At 41.7% G+C, this 23,848-nt stretch overlaps 2 protein-coding genes across 2 annotated transcripts in view; both read left to right on the top strand.

The window, feature by feature from the left end:
* The window catches only part of Intu (inturned planar cell polarity protein), a 74,724-nt gene that overhangs the window by 30,758 nt on the left and 20,118 nt on the right, over positions 1–23,848 (top strand). The window contains exons 4-8 of the mRNA XM_032898470.1: positions 3,075–3,278; positions 8,571–8,686; positions 12,291–12,380; positions 12,940–13,017; positions 16,782–16,971. Coding sequence (XP_032754361.1) covers positions 3,075–3,278; positions 8,571–8,686; positions 12,291–12,380; positions 12,940–13,017; positions 16,782–16,971 — 678 coding nt within the window. The remainder of the gene's footprint in view (positions 1–3,074; positions 3,279–8,570; positions 8,687–12,290; positions 12,381–12,939; positions 13,018–16,781; positions 16,972–23,848) is intronic.
* On the top strand, positions 4,522–7,449 carry Nr5a2 (nuclear receptor subfamily 5 group A member 2). Its single transcript, XM_032898471.1, has one exon. It carries the CDS (start codon positions 4,636–4,638, stop codon positions 6,133–6,135), a length of 1,500 nt encoding a protein of 499 aa, XP_032754362.1. The 5' UTR covers positions 4,522–4,635; the 3' UTR covers positions 6,136–7,449.

The following is a 23,848-nucleotide window of genomic DNA, read 5'->3' as shown; positions in this document are numbered from 1 at the left end:
CTGGGTGCACTCAATTCTCTCTCACTTTAATTATATGTTAATTTTCATCAGTTTAAAAATAAAAACACCTTGATCATCCTTAGGTAGGTTTGCTAACTTTTTTAAATATTTGTTTAGTTTGTTTTTCTCTAAGCATACATTAATTTTCTACCCAGATGTTTTTGATACAGTGTCCAGGTACCACAACCCCATGTTTTCACATTGTGTTTACAGGAAACTTTTTTTTTTTAATTCCATAGACACCAGGCTTTCCCACTTGAAGTTTCCCTTCCTGCGCTCCATGTAAGTCCCTGCTAGTGCCAGCACACTTCATCTTCACTAAGTGTATGCGTCTAAGTGAATTTGAACTCCTGTCTTTGCTACAGTAGATTAGCATCCATCACTGTATAGCTATCTTAAGCATCGACTGACAGAACAGTTCGTTCTGGCGTGTAGTTTTAGAGGTTCTCTGCTGTGAGCTGTATTTGTTACTCATCTCAGAGCTGGGACCAAACACCTGACCTAATGCAGCTTTCAGGCCGCAGGTTCATATTGACTCTTGGTTTGAAAGGAGAAAGTCTGTCACAGCAGGAAATGCATGGCAGAGCCTATGGCCACAGGAGCCTTCAAAGAGACTCTTCACTCTGGGCAGTCCTGGAAGTGCGTGCTCAGCTGGGTTTTCTTTTTTCCCCCTTTGATTCAGTCTGGGACCCCACACCATGGAATGGTGCCTCTCACATCCAGGATGAGCGTTCCCCACAGTAAACTCTAAGGAACAGGGATCAGACTCCTTCATATTCCCCTGGGCCCCCACTTACATGAAGACCTTCCAGCCTCCCACTGGCACTGTACCACAGACCAGGCCTTATCATGTGAATGTTTGACAACACTTTTCAAACAAAAGAAACTTTCTCACACAACAAATCTCAAGTCTTAGAAAAGAATGTGTGTGTCTAACTTAGTTCACTTTGGTACAAGCCACTACCAGCTCCAGATAATCAAATTGAACACAATCCCAAACACTTACTTCTCTGCCGACAAGAAAGGAATACCTGATGCTTTCTCTTTTGGAAGATTTTTTTCAATATGTTTTATATATTTTTTTTTCTTTTAAACAATATAATACTTGTAGCAGTTGGATAGATTAGGGTTGTAGGTGGTTTTGTTTGTTTTGTTTTAACAGATTTAATACTTTAAATGAAAGTATATAAAAGTTATTTTTTCTCCATCTTTATTAAATTGGATATTTCTTATTTACATTTCGAGTGTTATTCCCTTTCCCGGTTTCCAGGCCAACATACCCTTCCCCTTCTCTATGGGTGTTCCCCTTCCCATCCTCCCCCCATTACCGCCTTCTCCTCAACAATCCCGTTCACTGGGGGTTCAGTCTTAGCAGGACCAAGGGCTTCCCCTTCCACTGGTGCTCTTACTAGGCTATTCATTGCTACCTATGCGGTTGGAGCCCAGGGTCAGTCCATGTATAGTCTTTGGGTAGTGGCTTAGTCCTTGGAAGCTCTGGTTGCTTGGCATTGTTGTTCATAAGGGGTCTCGAACCCCTTCAAGCTCTTCCAGTTCTTTCTCTGATTCCTTTAACAGGGGTCCCATTCTCAGTTCAGTGGTTTGCTGCTGGCATTCGCCTATGTATTTGCTGTATTCTGGGTGTGTCTCTCAGGAAAGATCTACATCCAGTTCCTGTCAGCCTGCACTTCTTTGCTTCATCCACCTTATCTAGTTTGGTGGCTATATATGTATGGGCCACATGTGGGGTAGGCTCAAAATGTTAGTACTTACCACATATTTAGAGTTAGAATGGTACTTTATAATAAATTATTAAAATAGGAATTTTTAGTATTGTTTTTAGTCTTTAAATATTTTCCTCAAATGGAACTTTCTGCCTTAATACAATGTTACCTGCTTTCAAGCATTAGCTAGTCTTATTTATTCTTGACCAAACATTAATTAGTTAATTAATTAATTAAAGGCAGAGTCTTACTGTATAGCCCTATCTGACCTGGAACTTTTGGTATAGACCAGGCTGACCTTGAACTCATGGAGGTCCACCTGCACTTGGGGGATTAAAGGGAACAGCCGTCATGCCCAGCTTACTCTTATTTTGACAGACACCATTTGGCTCTAAACTTAAAACTTTATGAATTGTTCCCTTTTTAAATATTATTTTTTCTTTTCCTTTTTGGAGCTGGGGACCGAACCCAGGGCCTTGCGCTTGCTAGGCAAGCGCTGAATTGTTCCCTTTAAGGGGACATTTTTTTAATGTAAACATTCAAAGCACTGTGTGGCTACTGAATTCATGATGATGACAGCAGCATTCATCCTATGCACACACCAGTGCATCTCTGACATGGGTGGGTTGTTGATGGCCAGCTGGCACTGGGTAAGTGTCTCTGTTTCCAAGGGGAGGTACCTGAGAAGTGGAAGGTGCCTTTCAGCAGCTGGAAAGCAGCCACATTCTGGATTCTGACCAGTCTTGACATCAGGCTGTGAAATTAAAACTATCCTGATAAAAGTGACAGGTAATCCTCCTAGTGGTACAGAGTGCCACATGCCAGTGGCTGCTTGTTTGATGCAGCCATCTTTGACACTTTAAAGAGCTATAAAGGCTGTCTGAGAGAAGAATATTTGAAACCTGTTGCACTTAGAAGGAAAGACAACTCCCAATAGGCAAGGTTGCCCTTGAGCTCCCTCTTCACTGCTTTGGAGGGGTCAGAGCCATTAGCACTGAAGACGTGCAGGGACTATTCTGCACTCAAATGAGGTGGATTTCTGCTCTTCCATGGTGCTTCTCTGTGTAGTCAGTGACTGCAGCTGCGTGAATGAGTTTTGTGTAGAATATTGTACTTTTCAATCAATAAACATTTGTAATTTCATATATATGTGTACCCACCACTGTGCAAGGAGCTAGATACAGACACAAGGGGACTCACTGTCTTTACCTTTTGACCTCGCTCTGAGGTGCTATCTCCACTCTGTGCACTCCTGGCTATACCTGTCAGCGCATGTCTTCCTTTGTTAAAATGAATAAATAAAATGATATCTGCCTTGTTGAAAAACCAAACATTTTGTTTTCTTCTTTTCAGGTAAAGCTGACATTTGAAAATGCATATGCTGTGAAAAAGGAAACAGCCCAACCAAAAAAGAAAAAGGCACAGTCGAGCACAAATGATTTGATGAAACTCCTCTGTGGGTCAGAGGCTGATGCCACCCAGCACAGTACCCTGAGCATCCCACACATCACCATGTACCTCACACTGCAGCTCCAGTCAGAGGTAGCCCGGGAGGAGGTGAGTGTCTGCTCACATATGCTGAGGAAGTGGGGAGACTTTCCATCCTGCAACCTTAGACTTACAGAGGAAAAAGAAGGGTTAGCTGTGCCTTGTCTGTCTGCATATCACATGCTATGCTGTATATTACATGAGTTAGCTGGGCCTTGTCTGTCTGCATATCACATGCTATGCTGTATATTACATGAGCTAGCTGGGCCTTGTCTGTCTGCCTATCACATGCTATGCTGTATATTACATGAGTTAGCTGGGCCTTGTTGCTGTCCTCTATGTATCACATGTTACAATGTGTTTTAAAATAAACAAGAGAAAAGCAGATGTACCATTCAGGTGTTCTAAACAACAGGGAAAGACCAAAAGCTCTCTTCATGTGCTTTTGCAGGTTATAACGTGATGTGTGTGTTTCCTTGTGTTGTTTTTCTGTCTGTTTAATAAAAAGTTGAAAATGGTAAAGGTCAGCTTAGTTGTAGATGTCCCACTTGGCATTTTCTGTGCTCTGGGGAATACATAGACACCCAGCGATAATCACTCTAATTTCCCATACCTGCTGACTCCTCGCATCTTTAGAACAAATGAGACCTTTAAACATTTAGTTTTTTAACACCCCCACCCCCAGGTTTTGAGGTACTATCCCGAGCTTTTCTAGTGAGAAGACTGCTGAGCCCTCACGTCATTGCCTGTTTCTCCCTGGGAAAATGTGCAGATGCCTCACAGATGAACAGGTTCCTGAATGTGGTCAGTTCTGTATCAATACCATAATTAGGAGAGGCTCTTTATTCTTGTCACACAGAGTGGAAGCATCTGTAAGTGCAGGCTCCTAACAAGGACTTTAAAAATACAGCTAATTAAATTGGCTGGGCACTTCAGAGCCTGCCAGCCCTTCAATACCAAGGCTTTTAAGACTGCTGTGGAGACTTCTTTAAATGGCCTTTTTTACTCATACGATACTTTACAACAAAATGTCATGGGGTCATCTCTTTCCCTGAGAGTTACATAATTGTTACAGAGCTTGTCTTTAAATTACAAGATGGAGACTTGTAAAAAGCTAGTCAAAGACTATTTAAAGCAGCATTTGCTATTTCACCAAAACAGAATGGAAGAATTTGTTGGACATGGTTTAAATTTATTATGTCTACATCACAGAAGATTTTAATTCCTTTGACTTAATTTCTAGAAATAAATAATAAAAATTATGAGATGTAGATGATACGTAGAAGTAGATACGTAGGATCAGAAAGCATCTGCACCAGGATCAGAGACTCGACACTCCCCCAAACTTGAGGAACAACACCGGGAAAAACGTGCTGGACTTCCGGACCGACACCGACGCCCCATTCCCGCCCGCAGCCGCCTTGTCATGCTGCCCAAAGTGGAGACGGAAGCCTCAGGACTGGTCCGATCGCATGGGGAACAGGGGCAGATGCCGGAAAACATGCAAGTGTCTCAATTTAAAATGGTGAATTACTCCTATGATGAAGATCTGGAAGAGCTGTGTCCTGTGTGTGGCGATAAAGTATCTGGGTATCATTACGGTCTCCTCACCTGTGAAAGCTGCAAGGGTTTCTTTAAGCGAACAGTCCAAAACCAGAAAAGGTACACGTGCATAGAGAACCAGAACTGCCAAATTGACAAGACGCAGAGAAAACGATGTCCTTACTGTCGGTTCAAAAAATGTATCGACGTTGGAATGAAGCTGGAAGCCGTGAGAGCTGACCGCATGCGAGGAGGCAGAAATAAGTTCGGGCCAATGTACAAGAGAGACAGGGCCTTGAAACAGCAGAAGAAAGCCCTCATTCGAGCCAATGGACTTAAGCTGGAAGCCATGTCTCAGGTGATCCAAGCGATGCCCTCAGACCTGACCTCTGCAATTCAGAACATTCATTCTGCCTCCAAAGGCCTACCTCTGAGCCATGTAGCCTTGCCTCCGACAGACTATGACAGAAGTCCCTTTGTCACTTCTCCCATTAGCATGACAATGCCACCTCATGGCAGTCTGCATGGTTACCAACCATATGGTCACTTTCCTAATCGGGCCATCAAGTCTGAGTACCCAGACCCCTACTCCAGCTCGCCCGAGTCAATGATGGGCTACTCCTACATGGATGGTTACCAGACAAGCTCCCCGGCAAGCATCCCTCACCTGATATTGGAACTTTTGAAGTGTGAACCAGATGAGCCCCAAGTTCAAGCGAAAATCATGGCTTACCTACAGCAAGAGCAGAATAACCGGAACAGGCAGGAAAAGCTGAGCGCGTTTGGGCTCTTGTGCAAAATGGCGGACCAGACCCTGTTCTCCATTGTTGAGTGGGCCAGGAGTAGTATCTTCTTCAGGGAACTGAAGGTTGATGACCAAATGAAGCTGCTTCAGAACTGCTGGAGTGAGCTCTTGATCCTGGATCACATTTACCGGCAAGTAGCACACGGGAAGGAAGGGACAATCTTCCTGGTTACCGGAGAACACGTGGACTACTCCAGCATCATCTCAAACACAGAAGTCGCATTCAACAACCTCCTGAGTCTCGCCCAGGAGCTGGTGGTGAGACTCCGTTCCCTTCAGTTTGATCAGCGGGAGTTTGTGTGTCTGAAGTTCCTGGTGCTGTTCAGCTCAGATGTCAAGAATCTTGAGAACTTCCAGCTGGTGGAAGGCGTCCAAGAGCAGGTCAATGCTGCCCTGCTGGACTACACACTTTGCAACTACCCACAACAAACTGAGAAATTTGGACAACTGCTTCTTCGACTACCAGAAATCCGGGCAATCAGCAAACAGGCAGAAGACTACCTGTACTACAAGCACGTGAATGGGGATGTGCCCTACAATAACCTTCTCATTGAAATGCTGCACGCCAAAAGAGCCTAAGTTCCCACCCCTAGACCCTTGCTCTAGGGACAGAGACTGGAGGGAGAAGAAGAGGAGGAGGAGGAGGAAGGAAGACAAACAATGCTCTGAACTGCTCCAAGCAATGCTAATTACAAACTTGGTTTAAAGACACTGAATTTTGAAAGCATAATAATGAATAGCAAATAAATGATATATCAGGGTATTTGTACTGTAAACTGTGAATCAAAGGCTGCATATCCCCAAAGGATTCGTAATGGGATGGATTGAACTTACAGGTGGAGACCAATACCACAGCAGAATGAAAATGGATGAAACAATCCTTGTATATTTAAACTAATCTGCTATTAAGAAATTCAGCAATTGATCTGTGTTATTAATTGGACTTGTCCAGAATTACTCCATGGTGAAGCTGAACAACTCAAGAATACATGGGCTGAACCCCGTCAGCCCCTCCATCCCCCTAGAAGGCCCTACGTCTTCTGACCTGTGAGCCCTGAGGCTATGTTAAGGACTTGTGTTCAGCCACACCCAGTAGTAGCTCCACTAAACCATGATTTCTGAATGTCTGTGTCTTAGACCTGCCAACAGCTAATAAGAACAATGTATAAATATGTCAGCTTGCCGTTTTAAATATGTTCTGAAGTTTGTTTTGTCGTGTGTTTGTAATTAAAAAAAAAAAACAGGCAGTATCCCTCTTCTATATAAACATTACTTAATATTAAGGGAAATCAAACAAATCTAAGCCAATACTCCCAACAAGCAAGTTAGATCTTGTTTCTGCTGTTGTTGTTGAAATGTGGCTTTGGCATGGTTTCATAAAAATTTTTGGCCAAGAGGCTTATGTTAGTATACATCCATCTGTTTAGTCATCAAGGTTTGTAGTTCACTCAAAAATAAACCACTAGACATCTTTTGCTGGATGTCAAATAGTCACAGTCTAAGTAGCTGGAAAGTCAAAGCAGGTTGAGCATTGCCAAATGAAAGAATGGTTGGGCTGCAAAGATGATTGACTCAAGCAAGGTTCATCCCAGTTGTAACTTGAGCATCCCCTAAACCTGGGATGCAAAAGCGTATGGCCTGGGAAGACGGGAAAGCCAGTCCTCCTACAAAGGGGAAGTGGAAGATACTGGCCTCTCATAGTCATAGACCAAAGTCTGCTATAGAACAAAATACTGGAGGGCAGAGATAGCAAACAAAGTCTCCAAACAGTGCTGTCAGTATTAGCATGCGATGCCACAGGCATGGAAACCTTGCCTTACTTCCTGGTCCTGAAAGGGAACTGTGCAGATGTGGATCAACGTTTTGTTGAAAATAAAGTATTAATACTTTAAAAAAAATAATAAAAATTATAAGAAAACACTTTGTAGCTATTTTCATAATGAAAAGTGCGGAAACATGTGAATCATTATTATTCAGTACTTGGCAAACATATCCGTAGCAGATAGTGAATGATCTACATGTCTTAGGCATTCACAATAAATATAAGCAGAAGGTATGCTCAGTGTATCATATCTGTGATAATGTAAAAGTGTGCATTCATGGACCCCACAGCAGGTAACTATTTCTCGGATAGATGTTTAACAATCTTTAGAAAAAGAACCAAGGAAAGCTAGGCCCGTGTGATCAGCAGGAGTGTGCACTTCCTATTGTAACAATTGTAGTGATTTGAGCAACTAGAAGTTACTCTGAATTCTTCAGGGCTTCTACTTAGAAGTTTTAATTTTGTCTGATTTTTAAGTTGCCCTGTGAGAAATTAAATATTGCTTCAGTCTCAGCAGGGAGAGAGGCTCACGCTACCCATCTCTGCCTTCGTCAGCACAGTGGAGCGCCTACGTGGGGAGTCATTATTTTATTCCAGTAAAAGCTCCTGGAAATAGGTTCTCACTAAAAATAGAAAAACATTTAGCATTTTGTAAATTATCCTGTAAATTAGCATTTTCTGTAATTTAAAATAGAACATGACTTATCATATGGATTAATTTGTGCTAGTTAAGCCCTCTTAGACTCAAGTCAGATTTTATAATCCTGTGATACTCTTTCCTTCCCGTTTGCACTTCTTCAGTTTGATATTCCCACTTTGTAAATTAAGTAAATATTAATAACATTACCAGACGTGATGAGTATCTTTTAAGGTTCAGTATGAAAGAAATTAAAGGCTCCTGTGGGTTTCATGTGGGGATTAAAGCTGAAAGCACTATTTGAAATCGGTAATTTCAGTTAATTGTGTAGATTTTGTCTTTGTAGTCTCTAAATGACTTTCAAGTGTGGCGTTGGAAATGCTTGCTGAAGTGTTAACATACCAGGCATAGCTCTGTCCTGGGACTGAGCGAAACTAGCTAAGGCTGAAGCTGAAAGGATCCTGTTTTGTTCTTAATACAAAATCTGAACTTTGGGACGAAAGTTGGTTGGAGCGTCTAGGAGCCTGATCCTCTGTTTCCTTTCCCCAACCGCAGGAAATGCTTTACCATTACCCTGTGTCTGAAGCATCTCAGAAACTCAAGAGTGTGAGGGGGATTTTTCTCACACTCTGTGACATGCTGGAAAGTGTAACTGGGACACAAGTCACTAGGTAATGATGCTAAACTCTGTCTTCACGTTCTCACCTTTAGTTATCTCTGATAGGAACCATTCCCTGTTGTGAGGAGGATAGCTGTGCATTGGTTTTGGCCAAACATTGATTTTATCTCAAGTGTGTGTTTTTAATTCAGCTACAGGTCTAGGATTTTCTAGCATCATTTAATTGACAGAGTTAGCTATTTACCTGTAGTTACAATTCTTAATGAAAATGTTGTCTCTGAGTTGGAAAGATGGTTTAAGAGGAAAGGTGCTTGCTGTCCCTGGAACCAGATGGTGAAATGAGAAAACAGACTTCTATAAGTTGTCCTCCAACTTCACGCTCAAACTATGACACACACACACACACACACACACACACACACACACACACACACACACACACACAGGCATGCAGGTGTACGCACACATCCAAGTGCACATAATCACTTTATAAGAGAGTTTTATCTTTTAAACATGGCATTTTTACGCAACTTGGCTTCCTCGTATTTTTATTGTGATTGTCAAGTCACTAAGCTAAATTTTTTACACCATTAGAAGATACTCTGACTTTACAATAATAATAGAGAAATACAGACTGTGCTTTAGACTTCAGAATTCAGGGTTATGTGAATTTTATTTAGTGACGAAAAGACAAAAGTCACAAGTCAGATGGTCCTGCAGAGGTGGAACTGTAGTCAGCACACAGCAAGTGGCCTTGGGTCCACGTCCTACACTAGGGGAGCGAGAGGAGAGGGGAGGGGAGGGAAGGAAAGACGGAGAAGGGAGGGAGAGGACAGAGAACTTCTTAGCCAGTAAAGAACTCCTCATTGATTGTCAGGCCTGGCTCGGATGTTATTGTTAAGGCAAGGGATGAAGAGCCCAGAGCTTTCTATTTTAGCTTTTTATAAAATAAATTATTATAATTTTTATACTTTAGTATTTCAAGTAATCTAAAATTCGTGATAAAAAGCTTACTTCAAGCTTTAAGAGCTTCCATATTACTGATAAAATATGAAGTTGGATTTTTCAGATTTTTTTTTCTTTTCTTTTTTTTTTTCCGGAGCTGAGGACTGAACCCAGGGCCTTGCACTTTCTAGGCAAGCGCTCTACCACTGAGCTAAATCCCCAACTGATTTTTCAGATTTTTACCTTTATTTTTCCCATCTCCTGGTAAAAATTACATGTAAATGTTTTAGACAATGTGGGATTTGTAAAATAATGGGGAGAATTTACTTGTTTTCCTAAGTAAAAGTGAGGCACAAATCTCTGACTGTTAATACATGGGCAGACTGATTGTATAGATTTTAATACATGGGCAGACTGATTCTATAGATTTTAATACATGGGCAGACTGATTCTATAGATTTTAATACATGGGCAGACTGATTGTATAGATTTTAATACATGGGCAGACTGATTCTATAGATTTTAATACATGGGCAGACTGATTCTATAGATTTTAATACATGGGCAGACTGATTGTATAGATTTTAATACATGGGCAGACTGATTCTATAGATTTGCAGACAGTGGTTCTTGACACTTCATTTCATATATAAATTTATATCTATTGAAGCAGCTTGTCAAACCTCTGTCTATTATTCTGTTTATTCTTTCCTTCATTCACTGGAGGGATCAAAAAGGTACACATCTGCCAGTCACAGGCTGAGAACCACTGAGCTAGGCCCCACCAGTCCCACACTGAGTACCACTGAGCTAGGCCCCAGCCTCTCTTTTTAATTTTTAATAGCTCTGTTCAGCTATTACTTCATAAATCATACAGTTTACCCAGGCTTAAAGTATAGATGTAGGAGCTGGAGAGATGGCTCAGAGATTAGGAACATTGGCTGCTTTTGCAGAGGATCTGGACTTGGTTTCTAGCACCCACACAGTATCTCAAATTATCTGTAACTCTAGTTCCAGGGGATCCGGTGCCCTCTTATGGCCTCTGGTGGCACCAGGTGAGCACATGGCTATACAGACAAACATGGAGGTAAAACAGTCAAACACACAAAATAAAAACAAGTAAGTCTGTTTCAAGTATATTCAGAGATATTGGCCATGGTCAATGTCAGAACATTTTTATCACCTTCAAAAGAAACCCTATGCCCTTGTCATCCTGGATATCACAGCTCAAGCCCCAGGTACCCGCCGACTTGCTAACCATACCTGGTAGGGGTTGCTACAGTAGACATTTGAAATGAATGCAGTCATAAAATATAAGTGCTCATTTATTTCTTAAAAATATTTTTTAAATTGTGTGTGTGTGTGTGTGTGTGTGTGTGTGTGTGTGTGTGTGTGTGTGTGTGTGTGTGTATGGGTATGGGCCTCTGCAAATATGAGTATAGCTGCCCACAGAAGCCAGAGGTATCAGATTCCTTGAAGCTGGAGTTACAGGCACCCATGCTTACCTGACATGAAGGCTGGGAACAACACTTGTCCTCTGGAAGAGCAGCGAGTGCCCCTGACTAGCAAGCCATCTCTCCAGCTCTGGAGTAATGTTTCTAGCAACATCTAAGGTTTTTCATGTAGATTTGTTCTTTGTCTTTCTCTGCTGTGTAGGATGGATGCTACTTCACTTCTTGTCAGTAGTGATAAGGCATGAGGTAACCTGTGCAAGCAATGATGACGGCTAGGAAAGCCTTTCTGAGGAAACAATAAATGTGAAATGTCTTCCAGTTCTTGTTGCACATTCTTTGTTAAGAATTGTATTAAGATTAGTATGATATAAAAGAGGTTAATGTTTGCCTAAAGGTATATGTACCTTATGCTTTAACATAAAAACAAAATCCAGTTTGAAAATTCTTTTTCATAGTTCATATTTGAAGTAGCACACACTTGCATTCCCTGTATTCCCATAGTTGGTTATTGTATTTCTTTTGAGAAGTTATTTAATTGTTTGCAGCTGTGTGAAGTATAATCATGAAGACATTGCATGAAATATACATAGCAACAGCTTGTGACAGAAGCACTCCCTCGGCAGCCATCACGTGGTGTGCCCCTGCTCTGTCCAGGAGTCCCCTAGAGCCCCTATGTGCGCATGGCCCGAGTTCCATCACTTGCTTCTAACCCGTGTCTCACACTGGGCTGCATCCTCCAGGTGCAATCGCTGTTTTGTCTTTGTGATCTCCTTAGTGACTGTGCCCATACATACATGGGCAATCCCAGAGGGGCTGTGGAATTAATGAGCTAGGACACAGAGTCTTTTAAAAATATCCTAAACTGTGTGTAGATACTTCATGTCAAGAAAACATTTCACACATCCCCGAGTTTTAGACAGGGTCTCATTATGTGGCCCTGTTGGCCTGGGACTCACTGTGTCACTCAAACTGGCTTCAAACCCATAGCAGTCCTTCCGCCACGGGATTGTTAGCATGTAATGATTCTACTTTTGTGTGTCTTGGAGGTGGAGATAATTCCAAATGTGCTTTTGTTGTTACAAAACCCCTGCCTTTTCTGTGTGTCAGTTAGGTATGTGGCAAGAAATTTGCTTATTAAGCAATTCAGTTCTTAAATTATACCATGTGTAACCTTTTAAGGATATTTTTAAAGTTTTGTAACAGTTAAAGATATTCTAACTGCATGTTGAATTTATGTTTTTGTTTTTTTTTTTTTAGCTCATCCCTCCATGTAAATGGGAAACAAATTCATGTTGCTTACTTGAAAGAGTCTGACAAGTTGCTGTTAATTGGCCTGCCTGCTGAAGAGTGAGTTGGGATCTTTTTGTTTCCCTTTAAACATTTCTGAAACTATGGCAACAACAACAACAAAAGTAAAATAACGGTAACAAGGCCTGCCTCATTACCATCATGGCGCTTTTGTCAAAAAGCAAACTCCCTGTGAAGGGTCCATGATCCCAAGGCGCTGCACTGGGGAAGTATTATTGCCCTGTCTTCAGGCTGTCAGTGTAGACACCACAGTGGTAACTGGGCGGGGTGTTTTCTTCCACTCAGACTTCACAGGAATGGGCTTTGGACTTAGTGAGCCCATATTTTATTCACTGGAGAATATGGGGGTCAAGGCTCAGCACAGGGTATTTCTCCCCCTGATGTTGTACATCTTTGGTAAAACAGTGACTGCAATACCAAAGTGACTTCCTACGTCTGGGTGACCTCATTATGGGGTAAGCTCCCTTTACACTCTGCCCGCAGCTGACCAAATGGAGGTCAGTGTCATCAGATCATGTCACAAACTCCTCTTTTTTTTTTTTTTTTTTTTTGTTTTTTTTTTTTTTTTTTTTTTTGTTTTGTTTTGTTATTGTTTAAGAGTTCCTCTCCCCCAGCTAAGGAACATGACAGAGGACGTCGCCCAAACCCTAAAGTTCATGTATGGTTCTTTAGACAGGTGAGTGTTTCTCTGAAATCTGTCTCACATCCAGTGTCTTCTGTGTCATCCTCTGGGTCTGGTAGTGCCCTTGCCTGAGAAGCAGGCTGTTTGGTTTGTTTACTCCTTGCCTTGTGACAGTCCCCTCATGTTTTCTTTCTCTTTAAATTTTTATTTAATTCAACCATGAATTAATTTTCAAGGCAGGATCTTGCTGTGTAGCTCACATGGACCTAGGCCTTGCTCTGTAGCCTGGGATGGTGAGAGCTCATGATTGAGCTCCCTCAGCCTTCAGGTGCTGGGACTGTGGGCATGAACCGCCACACCAGATTTTAGTGAGCCTGATGCTATTTCTCCTTCCACATTGTATCCCGTAATGTACCATATGGAAACTCATATAAACTACTAATTATACAGGATCTAGTGATTACAAGGCCTTATTGTGATGTATAGTAACCGGCACATACTGGTTCTCTTGTTTAGAGGCAGATAGATAGCACATGTCTGTATAGCATATAGACAAGAGTGAGGTTTTAAGTAAAATATTTTGGTTTTCTTGCTATCATACTGCCCCAAAATGCTTCTTTATTCAAAAAGTTTAATCCAAAATGTGCATTTAGCTAGGCATAGTGGCTCACATCTGTAAACTCAGCATTTGTGAGTCTGAGGCATGAGGATTACTGTAAGTTCAAGGCTGACCTAGGCTATTTAAGTGGTTTTCAGGCCAGTCTGAGTTATAGACCTTGTCTCAAAAGTCAAAATAAATGAACAGAGCACAGTTAGTAGGAGTCAGGTGCACAGTACGGAATGGTACAGTGCTGTGTGTTCCTTCACGTATTCTCTGTAAAACACGAGTTTGCCTTCCGTTTCATGCTGACCTTCTGCTTCTCTTTTCTTGTAAGTTTGTAGTCATCCTCACTCTTCATGACCCTCTCACCTCCTCCTACTACTACTGAAACCCTCTTTCCTCCCACAAGCCCCCTCCTACTTCCATGTCTTTTGTGTGACCCACTGAGTTTATTGAGGTCACTTACAGGTGTTCGAGCATTATCTGGAACTGTTTGCTAGGGCCCTCCCCATCCATGGCACAATGCCTACCGTACCGTCTTGTACAGGTCTTGTGTAGATAACTGTAGCCGTAGTGAGTTCCAGAGGACATCTTTGTGCTGCTCGCCTCCTTCCATACCCTCTGAGTCTCACCTTCTCCTGAGATGTCGCCTGAGCCCTGGGGAGGATCATGCAGGTGTCCTATAAGGTCAGGCGCTTACCCATCGCTCATTCTTGGAGCTGTGGCCTGTTGTAGGTGCCTTTGGTTTTATAATGTGATACATATTTCTTGATTTGAAGGGGAAAAATTGAGGTAACTGTTAATCATTTGAATGTACAGAATTATGCCTGGAAAATATTTTTCTCCAGTAGGATTTCTGCAGATTCCGGTGCCTCTGCAGGCAAACGTGGTGCCTCTGCAGGCAAACGTGGTGCCTCTGCTCGAACACCAGAGTACACCAGTATAGACACTGAAAGATAGTTGATGCATTTTTTTAAAAACTTGGTGATATCTCTCTCTGATTGTCTATGGGGAAAGTTTAGTAGGACTGTGCTCAAGGCATCAGAGATGAACTTCTGTGATTATGTTAATCTGGAGAGATCATTTTTTAATCACATTTTGTGCTGGAGGAAACTGTGGGGAGCTACGTCCCTCCCAGACTTGATTACTTATGAGGAACTTTCAATAAATGAGGTGCAAAAGGCTGGTCATCCAAACACAGTGCCTTCTCCGTTTCCTAATGTGACTTAATCTATGTGGAATGAGACTGTGGTGTTAATTGCTTTTTTAGAGTTCTGTTAGACTGGAAACTTTACTGTATTGTGCCCTAGTTGAGCTGTTTGCACAAATTGAGAAATTATCAAAGATAAACTTTCTGTGGGGTTGGGGATTTAGCTCAGTGGTAGAGCGCTTGCCTAGCAAGCGCAAGGCCCTGGGTTCGGTCCTCAGCTCTGAAAAAAACAAAACAAAACAAAACAAAACAAAAACAAAACAAAACAAAAAAAAACCTTTCTGTGGTGGATTTCATGCATGTCAACAAATGCTGAAGTTATGTGGTCCACAGAGTAGGTTAAGGGCAGATGGGCCTAGTTTCTCTGCACTTCACCTCCTATTGATATGAACGTTTCTCTTTATAGCAGCAAATTTAATTAATTTTTCCTTATTCAAACAGGAATTTGAAGGGCAAACCACGAAAACGAATGGGAAAATGTCTGTGTTCTTTAAGAAGCACATGGATACAAGCAGTTACTAATAGACATTTTGTAACAATTCTTAATTAAGCTTTTTTCTATAAAAAGATTTCAAAAAGGTTTTTCAAAGGTCCCCAGACTTAATGATCATTTAAAGTTATGAGCTATTTCCTATTAGTGTTATGATTAAAGCTATATTTCCTTTCTCTATCTACAGTGCTTGTCCACTCCACCCATTCCTCTCTGTATGCACCATTTTCCTGCCTAACAGCAGCTCCATGGTACTATAGTAGCTGTTTCTGGGTCTCTGTCTTTATTCCTGCTCCATTAATTAATTTCTGTAAAGCAGTTAGAATGACCAGCATTACTACCTGGGTCCCATCTACCTACCTGTCTGATCAGATCTCAAACCATGCCAGTCCCTGCTTATTTATACACTGGCAACATTTGCCCCACCATAGACTCTGCCCTCTTCCCTCCTGCCTGGTCGTCTTCAGACAGGGATATCAACTTAAACGGCCTATTTCAGAGTGTTTCGTAACCATTTTCTCTAAAATAGCATGCTGACTGGGTACAAAGTTGCATGCTTACAGTTGCAGCTCTTTGGGAAGCTGAAGGGACATGTGACCTCACAAGTTCATGCAGATCCTCTCTTTAAAATAAAGACGTGAAAAAACATCTGACTGTCCATCTGTCCCACCATCCGTCATCTCCTTGCCTTAGTCCTTCAGCATGTATGCGCAGCAGGCATTCATTGTCTTTTGTCTGATTCTGTTGTTGTACTCCCAGCAAAGAGAACGGTGGCTGGAACAAAGTAGGCACTTAGATATTTGGAGGATGAGTCAGCGAGTGTTACTTCGGTATGATACAAAACAGCCGTTGTGTCATCTCCTGAGCTGGTCCAAGGAAAAGTTGTGATTAATGCTGGGCTGCTCTTGCTTGTCTAAATCAGCTATTTAATCTCTCCAGTCCCCTCTGTCTTTCTGTATCCCTTCTTTTTGTCTTCCCTTCCTCCCTCCAATGCTTGTGCCACTATTGAGGAGAAAAATAACTTAGCTCTGTGTTTTGTACTTCCCGTATACTCATAATAAGCACCATAAGGAGCTGTGTGTAGTGACGCTAGGTGATTTGAAGGTGAGTTGGGTCACATTAACCCCAGTTTTAACTTGGAAACCAAAATTCAGAGAGAGGCCTGCTGATTGGCCATATGAGAGTTGCCTAGTAAGAACATTCAAAGCCAAATCTATTGTACTGCAGAGTTCAGAATCTCTCTTATCCTCCATGACCTGAAAGACATTGGGAGTTGTAAATGGTTGGAAGATAGAAAGAAAGGAAGTGTGTATTTTGGCCCTTTATTGTGCACGTGGCCCTGTGTTGGCCCAGCAGTTCTTCCCTGGTGTCCTCCTTCAGTCACCCCACAGCAGTAGCTGTGACTTCAGGAACTGGAGGAGGGAGTGTCAGTGCTGGGGCAGGGCCAGTCCCCTGAGCTAGTGCAGGTCCTGGTCCCCTCCACAGCCTGGGCTCACTTCCAGCTCCTGCTTCTCCAGTGCCTTTTGCCAGGTTGAGAACACACCTCGTCTGGACCATTTCTTCAGCTTGTTCTTCGAACGAGCTCTTCGGCCCGGGAAATTACATCTCAGCGCCAGCCCCAGTGCCCAGCAGTACGATGCAGCCAGTGCTGTGCTTTTGGACAACCTCCCTGGAGTCCGTTGGCTCCTACTTCCACAGGAACTTAAGGTAATCAAGGGGTCCCAAATAAGAATCAGAGCCATCCACCTTATTCTTATTCTCGTTTCCTTTGTAAAACAATTTTTTAAATTTATACTTGGGGCACGCCTGCCACCATGGTATGTGTGGGTCATAGGATAGGTTAGTGTGCTTGGTTCCCTCCCTCCGCCTCTGTCTAGGTTCCAGGACTGAGCTGGCCCTCTTCTTCCTTTCTCTATAGGATATGTGCATGTATGTGCACATGCATGTGTACATCTGCGTGTGTGTGTGTGTGTGTGTGTGTGTGTGTGTGTGTGTGTGTGTGTCAGGACTATAGGTGACAACTGAAGAAACTACTGAAGTAGGAGGTCCGGTGATACAACCTTCGACAAATGAGCCTTAAAAATAGAAATTGGTTCTCTCGTCATATTTTATATTTAAGCTTTCCAAACTCAGAATTCGTGTCAGAAATCTAAGCTGAATGTCTTACTTGGCAATTCTGTGGCTCTGATTTTATAGCCCAAGGTCAGCTTTTGTTTCTGTCCAGATTAAAGCTGTAGAGTGTTACTTTCCTTGATGCTAGTAAAAGACTGACTAACCAAATCCTTTGGTGATCCGCATTCACTGGTTTAAATCAGTCTTAAGAATACAAGGTCCACTGACAGCAAAGCATTCTTTGTTTTGTTTTTGATTCTGAGGGTGACCCCTCAGCCTCTTGCATCCCAGATCATGTTCTACCACTGAGCCACATCTCCAGGTCCCTGCTGTGTACAGACCTGTTTAGGTCTTGCTTGGTTCCATATGCAGCTGGCCTTTGTGATGTTTCGGTGTTTTCAGTGTGACTTCATGACTGTCCACCACGCGTAACTTTGCACAACTGACAAGATCACTTCAGAAACCTTAGTGTGGCCCACCATTAAATTCCTTTACTTATAGCATTTTCTCAACATTAAATGAGGTGGCATTGTATGGCCACCTCTCTGCCCATGATTAAACTCAGACTGTTTTCCTAGAAAAATACCCAAGACTCTGTTCTTCATGAAGTTCTTCATGAATACCCAAGTGACTGACAATTTACTACTAATCATTTAAGTCATATGTCGAGAGGGGAAGCACCCAACTGTAAAAGGCGGACGGGCTCACTGTGACTGTCACAGCTGTGCAGGCCCCAGTACATGGCTCTTGGTTGAAGTTGGGGTGTCAGCCCATATATACAGGACATTTTACATGCTGCTCTTTGATTTTGTCCTTGGTTCTGTGAGTTGACAGTCTCCGACTAAAATGACCATCTTCTTTTCTTTTTCTTGTCCGAGAACTTGATCGTAGGAGCCCATGCATGCTGGCCAAGCATTCTGCCACTGAGCTACATCCCCAACCTCGTTTTCTTAAACCATATCAAACATAAAAGTATCAGACACATCAATTAGCTGTAGTACAACCACTTTAAGCTTAACCCCGACCAGCTTACAAATATATGAGATTCAGACTATTCAGTCATTTTATTTGGCTTTGACAATTACTTTTCTGATTGCTGACCTAGCTACCTGCCTTTGGTGTGCCCTAGACACGTGCTGTTTCTCCCAGTCACCTGCTCATGGTCCGTCTCCCCTCATGGTAGCTTCCTCCTCTCCCTCCATTCTTCTTCCTTCTCCTCCCAGTCTCTTTCTTCTCATCTGTCTCTGTCTCTGTCTCTGTCTCTCTCTCGCTTTCCCCCTCTCTCTCCAACTCCCCTTCTCCGTCTCCACCCTTTCTTTTTTTTTTCCTCCATCTTTATTAACTTGAGTATTTCTTATTTACATTTCAATTGTTATTCCCTTTCCCGGTTTCCAGGCCAACATCCACCTAGCCCCTCCCCCTCCCCTTCTATGTGGTGGTTCCCCTCCTCATCCATTACCACCCTCCCCTCAACAATCACGTTCACTGGGGGTTCAGTCTTGGCAGGACCCAGGGCTTCCCCCTTCCACTGGTGCTCTTACTAGGATATTCATTGCTACCTATGAGGTCAGAGTCCAGGGTCAGTCCATGTATAGTCTTTGGGTAGTGGCTTAGTCCCTGGAAGCTCTGGTTGCTTGGCATTGTTGTTCATATGGGGGTCTCAAGCCCCCTTCAAGCTCTTCAGTCCTTTCTCTGATTCCTTCAACGGGGTCCTATTCTCAGTTCAGTGGTTTGCTGCTGGCATTCGCCTCTGTATTTGCTGTATTCTGGCTGTGTCTCTCAGGAGAGATCTACATTCGGTTCCTGTCAGTCTGCACTTCGTTGCTTCATCCATCTTGTCTAATTGGGTGGCTCTACATGTATGGGCCACATGTGGGGCAGGCTCTGAATGGGTGTTCCTTCTGCCTCTGTTCTAAACTTTGCCTCCCTATTCCCTCCCAAGAGTATTCTTGTTTCCTTTTTAAAGAAGGAGTGAAGCATTCTCATTTTGATCATCCATCTTGAGTTTCATGTGTTCTGTGCATCTAGGGTAATTCAAGCATTTGGGCTATAGCCACTTATCAATGAGTGCATACCATGTGTGTTTTTTTTCTGTGATTGGGTTACCTCACTCAGGATGATATTTTCCAGTTCCATCCATTTGCCTATAATTTCATGAAGTCACTGTTTTGATAGCTGGTAGTATTCCATTGTGTAGATGTACCACATTTTTCTGTATCCGTTCCTCTGTTGAAGGGCATCTGGGTTCTTTCCAGCTTCTGGCTATTATAAATAAGGCTCCTATGAACATAGTGGAGCAGGTGTCTTTGTTATATGTTGGGGCATCTTTTGGGTATATGCCCAAGAGAGGTATATCTGGGTCCTCAGGTAGTTCAATGTCCAATTTTCTGAGGAACCTCCAGACTGATTTCCAGAATGGTTGTACTAGTCTGCAATCCCACCAACAATGGAGGAGTGTTCCTCTTTCACCACATCCTCACCAGCATCTGCTATCACCAGAGTTTTTGACCTTAGCCATTCTGACTGGTGTGAGGTGGAATCTCAGGGTTGTTTTGATTTGCATTTCCCTTATGACCCCGGAAGTCTTTTTATTGTTCTGGATAGTTTTAGCTATCCTGGGTTTTTTGTTATTCCAGATGAATTTGCAAATTGTTCTGTCTAACTCTCTGAAGAATTGGATTGGTATTTTGATGGGGATTGCATTGAATCTGTAGATCGCTTTTGGTAAAATGGCCATTTTTACTATGTTAATCCTGCCAATCTATGAGCATGGGAGAGCTTTCCATCTTCTGAGATCTTCAATTTCTTTCTTCAGAAGCTTGAAGTTCTTATCAAACAGATCTTTCACTTGGTTAAAGTCACACCGAGGTATTTTATATTATTTGGGACTGTTATGAAGGGTATCATTTCCCTAATTTCTTTCTCGGCTTGTTTCTCTTTTGTGTAGAGGAAGGCTACTGATTTATTTGAGTTAATTTTATATGCAGACACTTTGGTGAAGGTGTTTAGCAGGTTTAGTAGTTTGATGGGGGAACTTTTGGGATCACTTAAGTATACAATCATATCGCCTGCAGATACTGATATTTTGACTTCTTCCTTTCCAATCTGTATCCCTTTGATCTTCTTTCATTGTCTGATTGCTTTGGCTAGGACTTTGAGAACTGTATTGAATAAGTAGGGAGAGAGTGGGCAGCCTTGTCTAGTCCCTGATTTTAGTGGGATTGCTTCAAGTTTCTCTCCATTTAGTTTAATGTTAGCAACTGGTTTGCTGTATATGGCTTTTACTATGTTTAGGTATGGGCCTTGAATTCCTGTTCTTTCCAGGACTTTTATCATGAAGGGGTGTTGAATTTTGTCAAATGCTTTCTCAGCATCTAATGAAATGATCATGTGGTTTTTATCTTTCAGTTTGTTTATATAGTGGATCATGTTGATGGTTTCCCATATATTAAACCATCCCTGCATCCCTAGAATGAAGCCCACTTGATCATGATGGATGATTGTTTTGATGTGCTCTTGGATTCAGTTTGCAAGAATTTTATTGATTATCTTTTTGTCGATTTTCATAAGGGAAATTGGTCTGAAGTTCTCCTTCTTGGGTCTTTGTGTGGTTTAGGTATAAGAGTAATTGTGGCTTCATAGAAGGAATTCAGTAGCGCTCCATCTCTTTCAATTTCGTGGAATAGTTTGGATAGTATTGGTATGAGGTCTTCTATGAAGGTCTGATAGAATTCTGCACTGAACCCATCTGGACCTAGGCTTGTTTGGTTGGGAGACTTTTAATGACTGCTTCTATTTCTTTAGGAGTTATGGGGTTGTTTAAATGGTTTATATGTTCCTGATTTAACTTCGGTACCTGGTATCTGTCTAGGAAATTGTCAATTTCCTGCAGATTTTCAAGTTTTGTTGAATATAGGCTTTTGTACTAGGATCTGATGATTTTTTGAATTTCCTCTGCTCTGTTGTTATGTCTCCCTTTTGATTTCTGATTTTGTTCATTTGGACATACTCTCTTTGTCCTCTGGTTAGTCTGCCTAAAGGTTTATCTATCTTGTTGATTTTCTCAAAGAACCAACTTTTGGTTCTGTTGATTCTTTGTATGGTCCTTTTTGTTTCTACTTGGTTGATTTCAGCTCTGAGTTTGATTATTTCCTGCCTTCTACTCCTCCTGGGTGTATTTGCTTCTTTTTGTTCTAGAGCTTTTAAGTGTGCTGTCAAGCTGCTGACATATGCTCTCTCCTGTTTTTTTCTGCAGGCACTCAGAGCTATGAGTTTTCCTCTTAGCACAGCTTTCATTGTGTCCCATAAGTTTGGGTATGTTGTACCTTCATTTTCATTAAATTCTAAGAAGTCTTTAATTTCTTTCTTTATTTCTTCTTTGACCAGGTTATCATTAAGTAGAGCATTAATCAACTTCTATGTATATGTGGGTATTCTTTCCTTATTGTTATTGAAGACCAGCTTTAGCCCGTGGTGGTCTGATAGGACACATGGGATTATTTCTATCTTTCTAAATCTGTTAAGACCTGTTTTATTACTGATTATATGGTCAGTTTTGGAGAAAGTACCATGAGGTGGTGAGAGGAAGGTATATCCTTTTGTTTTGGGATAGAATGTTCTAAAAGTATCTGTTAAATCCATTTGGTTCATGACTTCTCTTAGTCTGTCTATATCTCTGTTTAATTTCTGTTTCCATGATCTGTCCATTGATGAGAGTGGGGTATTGTGTGAGGTGCAATATGTGCTTTGAGCTTTAGTAAGGTTTCTTTCATGTTTGTAGGTGCCCTTATATTTGGAGCATAGATATTTATGATTGAGAGTTCACCTTGGTGGATTTTTCCTTTGACGAATATGAAGTGTCCTTCCTTATCCTTTTTGATGACTTTTGGTTGAAAATTGATTTTATTCGATATTAGAATGGCTACTCTAGCTTGCTTCTTCAGACCATTTGCTTGGTAAATTGTATTCCAGCCTTTTACTCTGAGGTAGTGTCTGTCTTTGTCTCTGAGTGTGTTTCCTGTAGGCAGCAAAATGTTGGGTCCTCATTGTGTATTCAGTTTGTTAATCTATGTCTTTTTATTGGGGAGTTGAGACCATTGATGTTGAGAGATATTAAGGAATAGTGATTGTTGCTTCCTGTTATATTCGTGTTTGGATGTGAGATTATGTTCGTGCTTGTTTTCTCTTTGCAAAACAATTAGTTTCTTGCTTTTTCTAGGGTGTAGCTTGCCTCCTTGTGTTGGGCTTTACCCTTTATTATCCTTTGTAGGGCTGGATTTATAGAAAGATATTGTGTAAATTTGGTTTTGTCATGGAATATCTTGGTTTCTCCATCTGTGTTAATTGAGAGTTTTGCTGGATACAGTAACTTGGGCTGTCATTTGTGTTCTCTTAAGGTCTGTATGACATCAGTCCAGGATCTTCTGGCTTTCATAGTCTCTGGCGAAAAGTCTGGTGTGATTCTGATAGGTCTATCTTTATATGTTACTTTACCTTTTTCCCTTACTGCTTTTAATATTCTTTCTTTATTTTGTGCGTTTGGTGTTTTGACTATTATGTGACAGGAGGAGCTTCTTTTCTGATCCAATCTATTTGTAGTTCTGTAGGCTTCTTGTATGTTTATGGGCCTCTCTTTCTTTAGGTTAGGGAAGTTTTCTTCTATGATTTTGTTGAAGATGTTTACTGATCCTTTGAGCTGGGGGTCTTCACTCTCTTCTATACCTATTATCCTTAGGTTTGATCTTCTCATTGTGTCCTGGATTTCCTGTATGTTTTGGACCAGTAGCTTTTGCTGTTTTACATTATCTTTGACAGTTGTATTGATGATTTCTATGGAATCTTCTGCTACTGAGATTCTCTCTTCTATCTCTTGCATTCTGATGGTGATGTTTGTATCTACGGCTCCTTGTCTCTTCCTTTGATTTTCTATATCCAGGGTTGTCTCCCTTTGTGCTTTCTTTATTGCTTCTATTTCCATTTTTAATTCCTTCACCTGTTTGATTGTGTTTTCCTGTAATTCTTTCAGGGATTTTTGCATTTCCTCTCTATAGGCTTCTGCTTGTTTATTTGTGTTTCCCTGCATTTCTCTAAGGGAGTTCTTTATGTCTTTCTTGAAGTCCTCCATCATCATGATCAAATGTGATTTTAAATCTAGATCTTGCTTTTCTGGTGTGTTTGGAAACTCAGTGTTTGCTTTTGTGGGAGAATTGGGCTGTGATGATGCCATGTAGTCTTGGTTTCTGTTGCTTGGGTTCCTGCGCTTGCCTCTTGCCATCACGTTGTCTCTGGTGTTACCTTGTTCTGCTATTTCTGACAGTAATTGGACCATCCTCTAGGCCTGTGTGTCAGGAGTGCTGTAGACCTGTTTTCCTGTTCTCTTTCCGCCAGTTATGGGAACAGAGTGTTCTGCTTTTAGGTGTGTAGTCTTTCCTGTCTACTGGTCTTCAGGTGTTCCTGTGGGCGTGTGTCCTGA

The sequence above is a fragment of the Rattus rattus genome, chromosome 3 (genome assembly GCF_011064425.1).
Source record: "Rattus rattus isolate New Zealand chromosome 3, Rrattus_CSIRO_v1, whole genome shotgun sequence".
NCBI lineage: Eukaryota > Metazoa > Chordata > Mammalia > Rodentia > Muridae > Rattus > Rattus rattus.
Note: the sequence above shows the minus strand (reverse complement) of the source record. Positions and strands in the feature narration are given on the sequence as shown.